The sequence below is a fragment of the Cebidichthys violaceus genome, unplaced genomic scaffold, assembly GCF_023349555.1.
Source record: "Cebidichthys violaceus isolate CVI_PGR_0920_01 unplaced genomic scaffold, fCebVio1.0.p SCAF_1, whole genome shotgun sequence".
NCBI lineage: Eukaryota > Metazoa > Chordata > Actinopteri > Perciformes > Stichaeidae > Cebidichthys > Cebidichthys violaceus.
The window spans coordinates 11,249,740-11,267,188 of NW_027176262.1; the positions used below are offsets into that span (position 1 = coordinate 11,249,740).

General features: G+C 40.4%; 2 protein-coding genes, 1 long non-coding RNA gene and 2 other non-coding genes across 6 annotated transcripts; 4 read left to right on the top strand and 1 right to left on the bottom strand.

Moving 5' to 3' along the window:
- The first annotated feature begins 4,136 nt into the window (after nt 1-4,136).
- Nucleotides 4,137-11,951, top strand: LOC137872317 (protein NipSnap homolog 2-like). Its single transcript, XM_068710515.1, has 10 exons — nt 4,137-4,251; nt 5,324-5,463; nt 5,552-5,597; nt 5,968-6,062; nt 6,674-6,744; nt 6,873-7,013; nt 8,519-8,550; nt 9,783-9,877; nt 10,703-10,786; nt 10,949-11,951. The coding sequence occupies exons 1-10, from the start codon at nt 4,160-4,162 to the stop codon at nt 11,011-11,013; spliced, it is 861 nt and encodes a 286-aa protein (XP_068566616.1). The 5' UTR covers nt 4,137-4,159; the 3' UTR covers nt 11,014-11,951.
- Nucleotides 11,952-11,953: 2 nt separating this feature from the next.
- On the bottom strand, nt 11,954-14,652 carry psph (phosphoserine phosphatase). The gene is made up of 6 exons (XM_068710525.1): nt 14,456-14,652; nt 13,738-13,881; nt 13,477-13,611; nt 12,916-13,061; nt 12,560-12,708; nt 11,954-12,476 (listed from the first exon to the last, which is right to left on the bottom strand). The coding sequence occupies exons 2-6, from the start codon at nt 13,878-13,880 to the stop codon at nt 12,366-12,368; spliced, it is 684 nt and encodes a 227-aa protein (XP_068566626.1). The 5' UTR covers nt 13,881; nt 14,456-14,652; the 3' UTR covers nt 11,954-12,365.
- A 753-nt stretch (nt 14,653-15,405) lies between these two features.
- Nucleotides 15,406-17,438, top strand: LOC137872346 (uncharacterized). 2 transcript variants are annotated; one of them, XR_011102867.1, is made up of 6 exons: nt 15,406-15,589; nt 15,950-16,021; nt 16,410-16,457; nt 16,823-16,924; nt 17,183-17,236; nt 17,330-17,438. It is a non-coding gene; the product is annotated as an uncharacterized lncRNA (long non-coding RNA). The 2 variants fall into 2 exon arrangements; XR_011102869.1 differs by lacking the exon at nt 16,410-16,457.
- Nucleotides 16,492-16,629, top strand: LOC137877070 (small nucleolar RNA SNORA15). Its single transcript, XR_011103503.1, has one exon. It is a non-coding gene; the product is annotated as a small nucleolar RNA SNORA15 (small nucleolar RNA).
- On the top strand, nt 16,970-17,106 carry LOC137877065 (small nucleolar RNA SNORA15). Its single transcript, XR_011103502.1, has one exon. It is a non-coding gene; the product is annotated as a small nucleolar RNA SNORA15 (small nucleolar RNA).
- Nucleotides 17,439-17,449: the final 11 nt, after the last annotated feature.

The window sequence follows — 17,449 nt, forward strand, 5'->3', positions numbered from 1 at the left end:
TAATGATTTACTTTAATTTAGCTGCATTGAGTCATGAAAACAACACAAGATGTACACTCAGTTGCCAGTTTATTAGGTACACCTGGCTAAAACCACTGTTGGGGATGTACAATGTTGATGACGTTATCAGGTGTTAATGGTAAGTGATATTATACGATGATGTTGCTCGGGTGGAGCATACTACAGGAGACAAAGATGAGCTCAAGAAATAAACTGTTTGGCATCACATGCAAGTTGATGCCGCTGATGAAAATGATGGCGGATTATGACACTTTTGAATAAGGATCTGAGCCAGTTAATTCCTTAAAATACTCACTAGAACATACTGGATGCACTCTGTCATCTGATGTACAAAATATAAGTAAAATAAACAGGCACAAAGTGTAACAAAGGTTCACTCAACAGTGTGATGAGACTCCATAGAATACATTTTACTACAGCAGTAATGAGGCACAGTCTATGTGCAAACTTTGTAAAATGCTGATTTCACTTCTTCCATCAATAAATTGTTCCCTTTGTAAAAGTATTCCACGTCCGACTGTATTCATTAAAAATACAGATCAAGTTATTCAAATGAATACTGACATTATAGGAACTGTACTGTACTGATTTCCAAAGGGTATGAGCACTATTGGACATTAATGATGCACGTGGCTGTTGGTCCTTTCAATAAATATACAATCATGTAAAACAGGAAATAAGTCCAACATATTCAAATGTTGGATGTTGGTTAAACTAGTGAAAGCATGCACTGAAGTTAAAAAGAAAATATTTCTTACAAACATAAAATAATGAAATAATAAAATGAAGGGCACAATTTAAGTGGATACAATCATACTTTGAATTCCCAGACATGTCCACATTTTGCCTGTTTTTATTCAAAAATGTTTCACAGAGAAAACACTCCCCTATGATTCATGTCTTTGAACTTAGAAACAAATCCCTAGTTTCTGAATTCCACTGATGGTAAGTCTTTCTCCTAAAGCCAAATAGGCTTTAGCAATATGGTCCCCGTTAGCTTCATAGTGACTCTGTCAAATAATAAATCAATCTTCATTATTCCTCCACGGTTACAACCCAGTAACCTCTCCATTTTCTGCAGCAACTGGATGCTATACAGTTCTGATGTGCTCTTCAATGAAGCCTTACCGTACAATATTTAAAAAAACAAAAACAAATATCCTCACAAGAATCAGCATTTTATCTTCTCAGGTTTTGGTCTGAGCTGCATGCCAGTATTGCAAAGATCACGCCCCTAAGACAGGTTTGTGAAGTAAAGATAACTGAATCCAGCTACGTTTGAGGATGGGATAACATGTTTCACACAGTGTAATTCAGTCTGATGGTGTCCATATTATATTGTTCATGTAACTGGACAGTGGTCTTAGCAGTGCACTAAAATTGCTGTTGATGTGCTAAAGATTAGATTGTGGCACCCCCTGCTGTTCAACCGGTGTAGTATGTGTTGGTGAGTTTACAAACTAACTGCTCTGACATCAAACAACCACCTACAACCCCTGCCACCTTCTCACCTCTACCAAACAACCCCCCACCGGCACTGAGGATCTGCGAAGATGTGAGTCGGCTCTTTCACAGACAGAAGATCAGAAAGGCACCAGGCCCAGATGGTGTGTCCCCCTCCTGCCTGAAAGTCTGTGCTGACCAGCTGGCCCCCATCTTCACTGGAGCTGTGTGAAGTCCCCTCATGCTTCTAGCGCTCCACAATCATCAAGGTCCCCAAGAAATCCTCCATCACAGGATTAAATGACTACAGGCCCGTTGCCCTGATGTCTGTGGTCATGAAATTCTTTGAAAGACTGGCGTTGACCCACCTGAAGAACATCACAGGACCCCTGCTGGACCCCTTGCAGTTTGCCTACCGTGCAAACAGGTCGGTGGATGATGCAGTCAACATGGGACTGCACTACATGCTGCAACACCTCGACTCCCCAGGGTCATATGCAAGGGTTTTGTTTGTGGACTTCAGCTCAGCGTTCAACACCATCATCCCGGAGGTACTTCAACTTAAACTCTCCCAGCTCACTGTGCTAGCCTCCACCTGTCAGTGGATCACAAACTTCCTGTCAAACAGGGCGCAGCAGGTGAGGCTGGGAAAAATCACATCCAGCACCCAGACTATCAGCACTGGCGCCCCCCAGGGATGTGTGCTCTCCCCACTGCTCTTCTCCCTCTACACAAACGACTGCACCTCAGAGGATCCGTTAACTCCTGAAGTTTGCAGACGACACAACGGTCATCGGCCTCATCAGGGACGGTGATGAGTCTGCGTACAGAGTCGACACCATCAGGAGAAAGGCCCAGCAGAGGTTGTACTTCCTGCGCCAGCTCAGGAAGTTCAACCTGCCTCAGAAGCTGCTGATCCTGTTCTACTCGGCTATCATCCACTCTGTTCTCTGTTCTTCCATCACTGTGTGGTTTGGATCGGCCACCAAACAGAACAGAAATAGACTACAACGGATTGTCAGGTCTGCAGAGAGAATCATTAGTTCCAGCCTGTCCATCACTGCAGACCCATCACACCCTGGACACAAGCTGTTTCAACTCCTCCCCTCTGGTAGGCGCTACAGAGCTCTGTACGCCAAAATCACCAGACACAGGAACAGCTACTTTCCACTGGCCGTCACTCTGATGAATAATTAATCATAGTCATACTGCACTACTACCTCTGTTTGCACTATTACCTTAATTCCATTGACACTGTTGTTGCATTGTTGTATAGGGTTATGTTCATATATACAGTATTTATACACATTTTGAATATATATTTATATTGTACATAGTCGTTAAATATTTATGCTTACATCTTTCCTGTTTATTGTAAATTCTGTGTATGTGCGTAGAGAGCAACAAAAAACTGGAGTCAAATTCCTTGTATCCGTAAGCGCACATGGCCAATAAAGCTGATTCTGATATTGATTCTGATTCTGAACTGCTGAGATGTATTCAAAGTATTGTATTTTGTAGTAAAGCCTACAGAAGGGACGGATTCCCACTTGTCTTCAGGGTCCTCATATCTACCACAGACATTTCTACACGTCATAGCAGGAAAGGCACAGGTGTTATTAATAACCTTAATTCAGTTGTATTGTAGCTCCAGGGCGCTGCTGTTGTGTTGGCTCATTGGCTTGGCTGTATGTGAACAACAGAGCCATCTTTATTTATATCAGTTACACCTTTGTTTTCTCTGTGACAATTTAAAACATCTGCTGTAAAAGAAAAAGTCAGTAGCAGCAACTTAACTGGTTTTCTTCATCAACAATGTAATGAATGAGGTCTCTTTCACTATTAAGCATTGGTGCTACACTTGTAATGAAATAGACTCCAATACAGTCCTGATGTCAGAAAATAATGTAGCAACTATAATGTCGAAACGGAGTCTATTGAATTATATTATATTATATTATTAGTATTTACCCATACGGAGAAATTCTTTAGGTCAGACAAAACAAGCATTGTGAAGCTGTCACTATAAATTGATAATGGTGAGGGCATTTAACAGTATTTTCTGAATTTTTTAAAACCAAACATTCAATTGATTAATGGAGAAAATAATCAGCAAAATAATCCATAATGAAAAATAAGATAAGATAAGATAATCCTTTATTAGTCCCGCAGTGGGGAAATTTAGAGGATTACAGCAGCAAAGTGGACAGTGCAAACAAGAGACATAGTAAAAAACAAGATCAAAACAAGTATTATAAATAAGTAAATAAGTAATAAAACAGTAAAGAATATTAAATAAGTAAAAAATCCACAATAACAAAAATATTATATATACAAACGGAATAATTGTTGTGTTGCACAGTGTATTTATATTGCACAGATTTTTTAGTGTTGTGTGGTCTACTGGGAGCAGTGTTGAATGACCATCATTAGTTGCAGTAATACAAAATAGTTAAAACCAGCTCCACCTCAACCTATAACACTCACGGGGTATACTTGTCCTGTATTGATTACTTTTACTTGTAATACTTAATAAGCAGGCTACATTTTCCTGATTATACTTACATACCTGTACTTGTACTTTTACCTGTGACGGTGAGTTTGTGGTATTAACACAGTATGACAGTTGAGGTGCTGCCCCGCCACCTGGTGGTCAGATGTGGTAACTGCGCCTGTGCTTGGAGAACCGTTGAAGATGGCGACCGGAGTCCTTCACAGAGTGAGCGGTGGCCTAGCTCGGGCTACAAGCAGGGCCCAGTCGGCCGGACAGCTCGTCGTGTGGAGCAGGTGGGGCCAGTCTTCAGTGTGCATGTTCAGTAATCGTCTCCGGAGCGTCTTGTTGTGTCAGCTCGTGTGTCATTCTGCAGGTTTCTGTGGTGGGGACGATGAGCTCGAAGCAAAGCTAGCCCGTTCACTGCTAGTCCTCAGTGGCCTTCAGCTTTAATCCACACCAGAGATTACTCCTCATAACAGTTTATACCCGGATATTTAACATTTAAAGCTGCGTGTATTTGCTGGTGAAGGTGAAATAATACAAGTTTCTGTCATCTTTTGTTATTGAGCCTCTCAAACGCTCAAGGTCAATTTGGATAACATGTGTGTTGTGTTTGTTTATCTTAATAATAGTTTATAATTCTGAAGGATGCAGTGTCGTTAATGCACCGTTAGTGGTATTCAGATCTATTACTTTAGTAAAAATAGAGACATCAAGGTGTTTAAACACTGTTATAAGTAGAAGGCATGCATTTAAACATGTACTTAAAGTAACGTTGCCAACAGCAATATTACTCATTTTGCAGAATGTCAGAATAATGTACATTAACGTTTTATAATTGGATCAGAATTGTTGATGCATTGATCTGTACATCACTGTAATGTTGCAGCCAGTGTAGATGGAGATCAGTTGTATTCATTTTACTTTGCATGCTGCTGGGTAGATGGTGAACTCTACCCCCAGGGATCAGTCTAACCTTTTAATAATATATCATATGTGTTGACTGTGTTTCTAATCTGAATCTGCAAAGTAACTAAAGGTATCAAATAGATGTAGTGGAGTTAAAAGTACAATATTTGCCTTCGAGTTGTAGTTTAGTAGAATTATAATGTGGCAAAAAAAGGGAAATACCTAAGAATTTGAGTGAATAACGGAGCTATTGTTCCTTACAACAATAGCTATAAACCTGAAAGAAAGTGGTAATGGAAGCATTTTGGCTCATATAAAGATAATACGATTATTTGAGAGTAAATCTAACATCTGACCAGAGATTAGGATTCCGGTCTTAATGTAGATTCATACTGGTCATGAAATCATTTCTCATCTATCCAATTGTTGTTCATCATGACTCATCTGTGTTTGCAGAGGATTTATGACATCTACCAGCAGACACGGAAAGGACAGCTGGTTCAAGTCGCTGTTTGTGAGGAAAGTTGATCCCAGGAAAGATGCACACGCCAACCTACTAACCAAAAATGAGGAAAGTAATCTGTACAAAATTCAGTGTAAGTTCTCCTCACAGTTTTTGTACTTTAACAACATTTATCCTGGAGTAATGATGGGATTGTTCTTAAGTACGAACTTCTTTTTCAGTCCATAATGTCAAGCCAGAGTGCCTGGATGCATACAACAAGCTCTGGTGAGTGTAATTTCATATTATCGTCTGAGCCGCATGCTGTTATCTACTTGTATTTAAGAACAAGTAGTGGCAGTAGCAGTAGCAGTAGTAGTATATGACAGGGACAACCTGGTACACTGTTGTCTATTCTATTCTGAGCAGTCTATTCCTGTGAGGTCATTGACAAGCTGGCATGACTTCAATCCTTCACAAACCGTCCTCGCTCATACCTAAGATGTCTAAGATGAGTTTGTCTATTTATAGTTGGGGAATAGTTTTGGACTTGCAACCTTTAGACAGGAATGTCTTCAGGAGACTTGAATGCAGATTGAAATGCACCGGTGGTTAAACTATATCTCAGTAAGTGGCTGATGTTTCTCATTTATCACAGTGAGGAGGTTTTGCCCTCCATCCATGCTGACAAGTACTACCCCTGTGAGCTGGTGGGCACCTGGAATACCTGGTATGGAGAACAAGACCAGGCTGGTAGGATTACTAACATCAAAACATCTGCAGTGTGACAGGTCTGAGGTCTGCACAGTTTGCAAATCAGCAGGCTTGTTATACTGCATACCTAGAGACACTGTAGTACTACCTTATATGAGCATTCCTGTGTCAGTGTTTCTTTTTCTTCTCGTTCCACAACTACATTATATGTTGCATTAATTGTTGTCCACAGAAGCACAATGCAATACTGAATTATTAGCCTGATAGTACTAGTACACACAGACTCATATATCCATGAAAAACAATACAGTGTCATTGCTTAATATGACCTGTACAGACTATCAACCAGTTGTTTTATTAGCTAATGATCTTCAATTATTAGGATGCAGTATATTAACTTTTTAAAATCTATTGTAAAAATAAAACATTTTCACAAAGACGTATGTAGTTTAGGAAACTCCTGCCGTGTATTGATCCAACCCTCTTGCACAGGGGGAAGAACTATGTCAAATGTTATAGTTTCTAAGTTTTAGGGTTGGAGGAATGTTCTTTTTTTCTTCATATTATTTTATGAACCTGCTTTGAATCAGTTGACCTTTCTGTGGTTTATGTGATGCATCTCTGATATATTTGTGTGTCCCTTTCCCTAGTTCATCTGTGGCGTTACAGAGGTGGATACCCGGCTCTAACAGAGGTGATGAACAAGCTCAAGCAGAACAAGGTAAAGACTCCCTCAGATGCATCTTGTTTGTGTCTCCCTTGTTAAGTGCTTTAGTAATGTGCTAACAACAGAGCATAGCCGTCAGTCAAAGTAAAGCTTATTGATCGGTGCCCGTTCACCATTGGCAGGAGTTCACAGCTTACAGGAAGGAGCGGGGTAAGATGCTGATGTCTCGCAGAAACCAGCTTCTGCTGGAGTTCAGCTTCTGGAACGAGCCCGTTCCCCGAGAGGGCCCCAACATCTACGAGCTCCGGTCCTACCAGCTCAGGGTGGGTAACACGCCGACATAGTTGTTCACATGTAGATGTTTGTGACAGAGTGAGAGGGTGAGCCTATAATATAAATGACTGGGCTAATAACCAGTTTGTTTTATAAACTTCTGTTCAGGGAAAGTTGACTGATCACTCACTCTATGAATAAAGTTGGTCAACTTCTGAGCAGCTGGGGCTTCAGCGCTACTCTTTCATTTTTCCTCACTAACGTTTTAACATTTAAACTGATGATCTCCAAGAATCAGAATCAAAAACGGTTTATTACCAAGTATGTTACACATACAAGGAATCTAGCTTTGTGATTGGTGCGTGACAATAAACATAGGGCAATAGTAAAATAAATATAATATAAATAAATATAAAAATTGTATGAAGTCCAGAAACAGGATCCTGGCGTAGGTTCCCGAAAGAGTCCAGATGCTGGAGGATGAAGTGGAGGGCCATGTTGACTGCGTCGTCTACAGACCGGCTGGCTCTGTAGGCAAACTGCAGGGACAGGACTAGGTGCTCAACAGTCTTCATAACCACAGAGGTCAGGGAGGGAGAGGGTCTGGGCCGCCTGCTTTGCGGGGGTTCTGACTTTAAAATAGCCTGTTAGCATCTTTCTCCAGGATAGAGAAAGTCGCGAGGGACGGAGCGATAGGCCCCGCTTATTGTGTCTGTAACAGTGATCTAAAGTGTCCTCCTCTCTGGTTGAGCATTAACTGTCTATATTTGGGGAGTTCATGACCGAGGTTACCATTGTTAAAGTCTAATAACTAAGCAGTTCGGGTTGGTCCGCTCCACACACAGTATCTGTGCCTCCTGCACGTTGGCCTACGGTGGAATGTAAACGCCGACCAGTATGAATGAAGCAAACTCACGGGGGGGATTAGAGGGGTTTACAGTTTATGATAAAAGAGTCCAGATCAGGAGAACAGCGCTGCAGAATCACGGTCACGCTGTACACCACAAGTCACATGATTTGCTTCTTAGACCTCTAGATTAACTCCGCCCTCATAAAACTACTGCAAGACATGTAACGACCGTGTGACTTCAGCATTCAGGATGAGATGGGTGCTCAAACAGTCACCATTTGTGTGCTATTCTTTCCACCCCATAAACACTTTTTATCTACTTATGGACACAATCAGCAAACCAGTGGCTCAATGGTTAAATTGAAAGCAGTCCCAGTCCATCATAATGCTCAACACACGCCCGCAGATTAAGTCGTACTTCCTGATCTGACAAGAAAAACTGCCTTTAGATCAGTGCTCCCTGTGATATTATCCCTCATTCCTGCTTGAGTTACATCTTAGAGACAGCAGGGCGTTTGCTGCACCAGAGAAAGATTAGTGTAGTTGTTATTGCAGCTTATCTCCACAATGACAAAATACCTGTGTGACGTCTTTACCATTTATTTATGTTCGTGTGTTTACTCTGGAAACAAGGTGTGTTACCAATCTGTATTTTGGAAAGCTCATTTATTGTAATAAAGAATATTGTGTTTTTCTTTCTTCCAGCCAGGAACCATGATTGAGTGGGGTAATTACTGGTAAGGCGGCCCACATTCATTTTGATTCACTGAACTGTAGTTACAGAACAGTTGCACTACATGAAGCCTTCCTCACCACGCTGTCATTAATAAGAGCTATTCCACAGAGAGGCACTATTTTTAAGCTGAACTGTCGTACTCTCAAGCCAAGATTCAAATACAAGTGGAATATTATGTACACTACAAATGTATGTTCATAATAATTCATTATAAGGATCCTTTTTTTCGAGCTGAAAGAGCCAACGGGTCAACATTTATCAGGTTGTGAAATGCAGTTGATTGCAATTGATCTAAATGAAGACGTGAACGCCTTAGTTTTACATTTTAAAAATCTTTTATCTCTGATTGGATTTTTGTTTTGGTCTTTGTACTTGTCCCACTGGATTACATTTCGTAACTTGTTTTGCACCTTTGTCGGTGATGTCGGCTTTAACAGATAACTTCAGTGTCACTGACACGTCGTCATATTTTTAACTCTTCTGTATCTAAGTCCAGTTAACACATTTTTCCTAACTGTCATCTGCATGATTAGAACTTCAAAATCATCCAGGCTTTTCTGACTTGAGGCTTCACATTGCCCTTCTCCCTAACAAAGCAGACATGATTCATATTATTATAGGGGGGGAAAACACCTTTGATTAAAAGATCATGCTAGGACGAGGTCATTCTTTCCTAAAGCTACTATTGTTTTCATAAGTTTGCTTTTATGCTCACTTTAACCAGCCCATATTTGAACAAACCTCTATAGTCATGTAGATTATGCCAGCAAAGCAATTTCAATATAATTTGTGGAACTGAAAGATTAAACTTTTTCTTAAAGTTACAACAACACGAAGAACTAAAGCTTTATAGATTTATATCCAGACAGTGATTATGATTTGAATAAGAATGTATTTGCTTTGGGGGAAACATAATGGATTTAAAACACTCCACTCATTTCACATGGACTTGGCTTAAGTTAAGATTCATAAACGTGCATACAGTAACTAATAGCGTCACATCTTATGGTTGGATGTGATTTTTCTACTGATAGTTACAACTATGGACTTTACATTAACAAAAATCCAATTGTGTATTTGAAGAACAGTCCAGAATCAATTCAAACATGATTTATAAGTCCTTGTTTGAAGACTTGTCAAGTATCTTGTGTGTGCAGGCCTGGTCTTGTCATGCCACATGCAGCCCTGTTGGGTTTTGGCCTGCTTTGTGACGTAAGTTGTTGTTGTCTGCAGGGCCAGAGCCATTGGATACCGCCAGCACAACAGAGAAGCTGTGGGAGGGTTTTTCTCACAGATCGGAAACCTCTATATGGTTCATCACCTCTGGGGTACGTTCAGATTCCAGCTCCATGGGAAATTACTTACTGACAGTGTCGCCGCGCAGAGAAACATGCTAGTAGTTTCACATAAAATCAGTCAACAACGGTTTTGATAATTAACTGTTTAAGTCATTTCTAAAGTAAAATTAGTTTTTCTAAAATGTGAAGATGTTCTGTTCTGTATTGCGTTTTGGACTGTTGACTGGACAAAAAAAGCCGTTTGAAGTTGTCACATTGGTCATTTTTCATTATCTTCTGAAATTACAGCTGCACTAATTGATATTTTTAAACCAACATTGGATCAAATTACTTTGTGTAGTTTGAACTGTAGGGAAGAACCAACAGGTATGACTCAACATTGGAGTTTCTCTCAGCTCTTTAGATCAATTTAACACTTTAATGTCTTTGTTTTGATTTGGCCCACAGCTTTTGTTTTGGTTAAGTTTGCTCAAACCTGTTTCCAGCTGCAGCAGACGGCTATAATCTGTGAGAAAGCAGCAGATAAAGTTAGATTTTTCCTTTAGAAGTTGGCAGAGACCTAAAAAGAGATTAAACATCAAATTAAAATTCATCGGGTGGAAGCAAACATGACTCCAAGTGAATGCTCATTTTGTGTCTTGTCTTGTATTTTACAACTTTCGTTTTTTAAGGTGACGTCACCTCATGTTTACGTGATAATTCCACTGCAAGAAAAGCTGTTTAATGATTAATGGATAAAGAAAATAATTGTAACTTGCAGCACTAAATTAAGCAAACCTGCTACCGACTCTTAGTGCAGTGAATCACTTCACTATGAGCAGTGCTACAATATATTGTGTGATTTGTTGGTTACAGCTTACAAAGACCTCCAGTCCAGAGAAGACACGAGGAGCGGCGCCTGGCAGCAGGAGGGCTGGGACGAGGTGGTGTATTACACAGGTGAGCAAAAAAAAAAAGTAATGAAAACTCATAGTTGTGTGACTGGAATCTATTTAGGGCTTTATGCAACTTGTCTTGTGTAACAACATATTGAACTTGCTGAACCTGATCACAAAGACTTTAAACTGTGAGGACACACTAAATCTTTCCACCTATCTCCAGTTCCTCTCATTCAACATATGGATTCCAGGATTATGATCCCGACAAAGGCTTCCCCTCTGCAGTGAAATGAGAGCTGAGCTGGAAGCTGAAATCAAGTGGTCCCCTTTTTGAATGTTACATCCATCCAGAGCATCAGTTTCATTGTTACAACCTCCCGTCAGTGCTGCCAAACAACATCCCTTCTCTTTTCTTGTCCTCGTGTTATCACTTCAGGATGTCACCAGGACAGAGGAGGCAACAATGCCTGCCATGTATCAGCAATCTAAATAGTCAAAAACACTTAAAGGCCATGGCACTGCACAACTTCTTTATCATTTTGAGGTTGAGTAAATTTGGCCAATTAAAACCTCCTGATGGTTGTTATGTCGAACGTCTGGTGCCACTTTAGAACTGGTCCATGAAGAGAACTCCATCTCTAAGTTTAGAACCAACCAAAGTTACTTGAAAAGATGAGCAGCTGTGTGGCGTGAGGACAGATATTTATTTATTAAGTGTGCCGAGGAGTGGCACTCTGATGCAAGCCATGCCATTGCTGAGTGAAGTGAGAGAATGCCTCTGTATATTCAGATTTCTGTTGCTAATCATGATGATAAAAGTATGACATTATGTAAACCTCATAATTTTGTATCTGATTGAGGTCTATTATAAATCACACATTTTTTTGGCAAACTACTTTCAATTGCTTTTTCTGGATGTTCCTGGGTTTCCTGTCATAATCTTGCAGTTTCATGGTACTGTGTTTGTAACTATATGGCTTCTACCCTTTCTTGTGAAGACAGCATGCCTAGTTTAAGAAACGGTTTTAATCCAACCTGTTTTAATGGGGCATAAGTATCACTGTCCATCAATCGAGTTTGGCACCAAGTGGGCAGTCATGCTGCTGCACATGGTAATATCAGATTTTATTGTCAAAGGAAGCATGTTTATCTTGTTTGTTCATCAGGTTATAGGGAACAGTGTGGAGGGAAGGACAAGAACACAGATTAAAGCAGTTCAAACCACATCTTTGACAGCATGTTCTCATGTTTAATGCAGATATTCTTTACATGACTCGACAGTCATTGACATCTCTGGTTACATATAGAAATAAAACATTTCTATTGCTCATTGCGTAACAACACGCATGAGTTGTATTAGCTTACCTAAAGGCTTTGACTACACAATGTGCAAAAACACTCCAATCTTCTTCTAAACCTCCACACAAACAGTTATTCTTTTAGTGTCTTCTAGTATAAAAGTAAATAGAGTAACATTGTCATGAAGGTAAATTTGGTCTTGCTAATGTAAACATTTTCATTCATTATAAAAATCTATTGAAAGTAGAAAGAAAATGTGCAGGAATCACATAATCAGAGGCACAACCATAGATGCAATATATAAAATGTTAAAAATTAGTAACAGTACTCTTGTAGCTTCTTTAAATCATTTCCAGTTCCTTTAGCAGCTCCCCAAAACTTGTCACGTACCACGAAGACTTTTCCTTAATCTGCTGCCTGATGACGTTCCCACCGAATCCAATGAAAGCACTCTGAGGACGTAAGAGACGAAACTGTAATCACACCGGAGCACCAAGACAGAGAGAGTATTAAGCAGCGCAGTGTGAACACTTACAGCAGGAGGGCAGGCCTCTAGATCAGTCGCTCCATCTCCAATCATCACCACAGACTTGAAGCCGTATTGCTCCTTTAACATACTGATGACTTTCCCTTTTCCACCAGTCTCGGCTGTGGGCTGGCTCTCGTCAAAACCAGCATACTCTCCTGGATAACACAGAGATTACAGATTAGAGACGAGAGAGATCTAAGAGACGGCTTTGAACGAAGCTAAGCATCTTTTGATATCAGCTAATAGGATTCAAGCCTTGTCAATCCACTCAGGGCTTTTTTCATACACTTATTCTTCAAGATACACACTCACAATGTTCCACTCTTATAAAAACACAGCGTAAAGTCACCTCGAGCTCTTACCATTGAAGTAGAACTTGAGCCGGTTGGCGTAAACATGATGCAGGGGAATGTTTAGCTGCGTGGCCACGTGTTCAACGATGCAGCGGAAACCGCCGGAGATGAGGAACACCTTTATGTTTCGCTGGTGCAGACGGTCCACAAGCTCCCTGAATGAAAAGGAATGGCCATTTATCGACATTCAATTTCGATAAAATTTTCACTTAAATTTTTGTATAGTAATAATAGCAAACTCAATGTTGTACATAAACCACGCACACACATTTACAGCTTGGTGTGTACATAAGCATCTATGCATGTGTACAAAAGAGCAGGAAATGCTTGAAATGCTAAATTCATATGATATAATATTTGGGTTTTCCTAAAAAGAGTATCTTTTTTTCATTCTTTGTGCTAAATGGCTACAGTCATAAAGCACTGTAGCATTATAGCCAGAGGGTTGTTTCCCATAAATAGGGGGTTAAAAGTACTCAATGCACATTACAATCTCCTGTGCATACTGATATTTCTGTACTGGGTGGAACTCCAGGTCCACTGAATGACTTGACGTCTTCACACACTCACCTGATACCTGGAGTCAGCTGAGGTGGGTGATCCGTGATCAGTTTGTTCACTTGTTCCCTGGAACATCGGATGATTGACAGACGCTCAGTCAGGGCTGTTTTAAATGTCACTGAGCCACCCATAGCGTTCCGAGTCCTGAATTGTGAAAAACAGCAACACGTTTGCATAATATTTCAACAACAAATCCAGAGATACTATCAAAATATGGGTGTACTTTTCAGTGCATGTCAATGATGATGTTGACAACATTTATACGCATACATTTCAGTGACTGCATCCCCAACGCCACAAAATTTGGCAAGTTCGTCTATGCCTTCTTCTTTGATGACTGTACTGTCCACATCAAAACAGACAGCTTCTGCTCTCCGGAACACCTCCTTGGTCTGGGAAAGAGTTGGCATCATGCTGGAAATAAGAAAAGTACACAATATAAAAACAATAAAAGGACTTATAACTCTGATGGCACAAATATCCGGCTATACTAAGAAGTCATCTAAGGGTAAATAATCAGCAGGGTCCCGAGCTGAATTGGTTGGTTAAACGTGAGGTCTGTGATTTGCCCCAGCAGCTGCATGATTTAATTTAAACTAAGCCATGTATGCAGAGGTTTGTCTTATGTCCAGTGAGCCAGCAAATGCATCCATTGACTGAAATATGTGCAAACATTTCTGCATCGACGGATCTCAAATTAAACACGTGTCCCGGTTCGGTGGTATGCGAAAAAAAGAAAAGAAAGACTCGTTACATAAAAGAGCCTAAACAAACCATAGAGGCTGCTATGGACATCCTGTGCACGGATTGCGTCACCCCGAGGCACACTGCAGAGGACATCAGGCAAGCGAGACCAAAAAAGCCCCCAAATATAAACGTCGTAAATCGTACGTAAAAGTAACTTACTGCTTTAAACGACTGACTGTCATGGCTTCACGTTACGAATAAACGTTAGCTGGCTCAGAGAGGATGTTTAGGTTGACGTTACCTGTTTGTCGCAGTCCACTTTGATTGATAAAAGCGCTTCACACACACCCGCTGTTCAAGTGTCGACCGCAAACGGCTCAAGCTGCCACGCCACGCTAATGTCCACGCTAAAAAAATGGTTAAAGTTGTGGTGTGGTGTGGTAGTTGCTGGTAGGAGCAGTGTTGGTAAGGCACTAACGGCGGCTTCACAATGGAGCTTCAACGATGAGGAAGAGAGCTGCTGAACACTGGACCAATCAGAGGGAAGCCGGTGATGTCCCGCCCACCAGCACACTGCCAATTGGTTAGACACGGTTAACTGGCGACAGGAACGGTTAACTAAACTAACTGCTAATGTTAACTACCGCGATACCTCCGAGCCTATTATTTGAGTAATCTTTGGGTGCAAGTCTACATGCAGTCCCAGAAGTTCATATGTAGTTACAATATGGATACAAATATATTTTATGTTGTGTTGTTGTTGTTGTTTTTTTACAAAATTCTAATATTATAGGCTACAGTAGGCTATACCCACTTAGGAGAACAATTACTGCAACAGTGTCACTGTTCAACACTTCACTTGCTTTGAGTCAATCACGTGGACTATCAAGGAAATACAGTACAGCCCAATTCTAAAACAATCATACTCAAATACAGATGCATCCAAAAGAATATTGTAGTATTCAAATACGTAGTACTGTACATAGTAGCTGTAATAAGCTGGAGGAAGTACTGTATGTTCAGTTTGACACTGTATCAAAAACTGGGAATTGTTATGAAGTTTATTTATATGATAGCTCATATTGCCATGGAAGCTAATCAACTAGCAGGAATATACAATAACATATTCTAATATATTTATTATTGTATTTAGTAAGAATATATTTCAGTTTAAATCCAGTAGGTGGCGACAAAGTAACATTTTGGATGCCGACCTCTATTAACAACCATAGAAGAAGAAAACGAGGAAGCGTTGTGCTACTTAGTGGACGACGCTATCAGGCTGCTCTACAGTGAAGTTAGTGGCCAGCAGCATAGAGACCCTCGTAAATATATAGAATGTTGCTCTCCATCGTCCACGTTGGCTGTGAAACGGAACTAGGTTTTAAAGGGAACAGAAGTTCAAAGTTGAGCCTACAACTCTGTCACGCTACAGGTAATCCTAGCTAGCGAGATTCAGGCTGAATGCATTTTTGTTATAATGGTTTTCGATATGGACGTGGAAAGCACATGTTGCACGTGGTGGTGAGCTAGCTATAACGTAACGTACATCGCACCTGGACGACTGAAGGAAAACGGTTGATTAATCAGATGATAAATACACTTTTCGTTAAAACGCGACGAAACTAATACAGCTATTCGCATAGATAATTACTTGTATTACCAAAGATGGGGCCCAGAGATTAAAGTTGTGTTACTAGACTTTCAACTCTAGTAGTAAACTAAAGTAACCTACTTTGGTTTGTGTGTTTAAAAAAATATGAATTATGTTAACTAGTTTGTGATAACTGCACAGGATACGTTGGAGATGGCCTGACCTGACTCATCATGGAGGAGCTCCCAGCCTGAAACACACCACGTGGCAGAGGTGAGGAGATATACCGTTCATTCATTGGACTGGAAGTTAAGGATTAAACACTGGGAATGTGTGCCAATAGACACAGGGCAGACATTTTGTCATGTCACAGTAGGAAAAACACAGATATATTCAATGACATTTGTGATGGCAGCGTTCCACTTAGGGGAGGCCCCTGCTATTGTGAAGGCGCATACATTTTCAGAAGGTAATTTAAGTGAATGTCTTTCTATCGGGCTCCATCAATCATAGAATATGGAGCACACATGTTATGAATGTTCATTGTTGGTAAAGGAGAAATTGCTCGACGCATATGGAAAAACAAGCACTTATCAGCCCCAATTACCTAGTCGAGGTGTTAACTCTCAGATGATCTCTCTTACAAATGCCGTGTCTGAAGATGGGATTATTGATCCTTATGTGACCAAGAGTGGAAGCACGGAGAGAGGTAACTCATACTTCACAGTAACGTGTATTTGAATGCATGGCCAAATTCTGTTTTACTCTTGAAATAGTAAACGCAGCCAGACACCATGCCAAATTATTGTTTTCACACACTGACTCAACAGGATGAGAGTGCCAATTATGTGCCTCGTTCTTACGTCGGAGTGAATACAGAAACGTGGTTCTTAAATATGTGGTTCTTACAAGGCTGCAACTATTTATTGATTACTCATACAGCAGCTCATTTAGATATTTTACCAAAAGCATTGTAGTTAAGCATTACCATCTTACAATTTCTTGCTTGTGTGAGAATACGTAAGCTCAACAGGTCAGACATCTCATAGCCTCTATTATACTTTTTTGTTCCAGCATTCGTCAGAATATGTATTTATGGAGAAGTGCCGTAATGCACGCTTGGTACTGATCACCAAAGAACCATGGTTGTTGCTACAACTGAAAGGCCTGAGGATGGTATGTTTGCACACACACAGCATAGTTAGTGTTCCTAGCAATGAGGCATGGACGAATTCTGTTCCAGCTTGTCTGTGGTGGATACAGCCAGACACCATGCAAAAGCCTAGTCTCATTTCTGCATAATGACTGGGTGAGTGCTTCCCTCAGCCTCATCCAACTGTACAGGAATGAGTACAATAAAACACTCATGAAGATGCTGCTTAACCACCGTTCAGGGTTCTTTTTGTATTCATCTTTATTTTCTAAATTCTGCAGTGACTACTTCTGAAGAGGAACATGAGAAAACTAGTCGACTCCTTTTTGTTCATGGTAAGAACATGACAATGAAATATCCAAATGCCTATCAACCCTCGCTGTGATCTTTCTTTACTCAAAAATGCTTTTCTTTTTTTCAACCCTCAGCTCCACAAGGGAAAGCAGTATCTTGTGCTGTAAACCAGCACCACCTGCCCTCGGATGGTTGTTTGTACTTTAAAGCTGTACCCCACTCTTCTTTTGTAATAAACTTGTAAATGTGTTCAA

Excerpts from the sequence above, each read along its gene's own strand:
- psph (XM_068710525.1), bottom strand. The coding sequence starts at position 13,880 with ATGATGCCAACTCTTTCCCAGACCAAGGAGGTGTTCCGGAGAGCAGAA. Across the intron at positions 12,709-12,915 it reads GCTCAAGTTCTACTTCAATG|GAGAGTATGCTGGTTTTGAC; the intron begins GTAAGAGCTCGA and ends TGTGTTATCCAG. Across the intron at positions 12,477-12,559 it reads TAGAGGCCTGCCCTCCTGCT|AGTGCTTTCATTGGATTCGG; the intron begins GTAAGTGTTCAC and ends TTACGTCCTCAG.
- LOC137872317 (XM_068710515.1), top strand. The coding sequence starts at position 4,160 with ATGGCGACCGGAGTCCTTCACAGAGTGAGCGGTGGCCTAGCTCGGGCT. Across the intron at positions 6,745-6,872 it reads ACAAGCTCAAGCAGAACAAG|GAGTTCACAGCTTACAGGAA; the intron begins GTAAAGACTCCC and ends CACCATTGGCAG. Across the intron at positions 9,878-10,702 it reads TATGGTTCATCACCTCTGGG|CTTACAAAGACCTCCAGTCC; the intron begins GTACGTTCAGAT and ends TGTTGGTTACAG.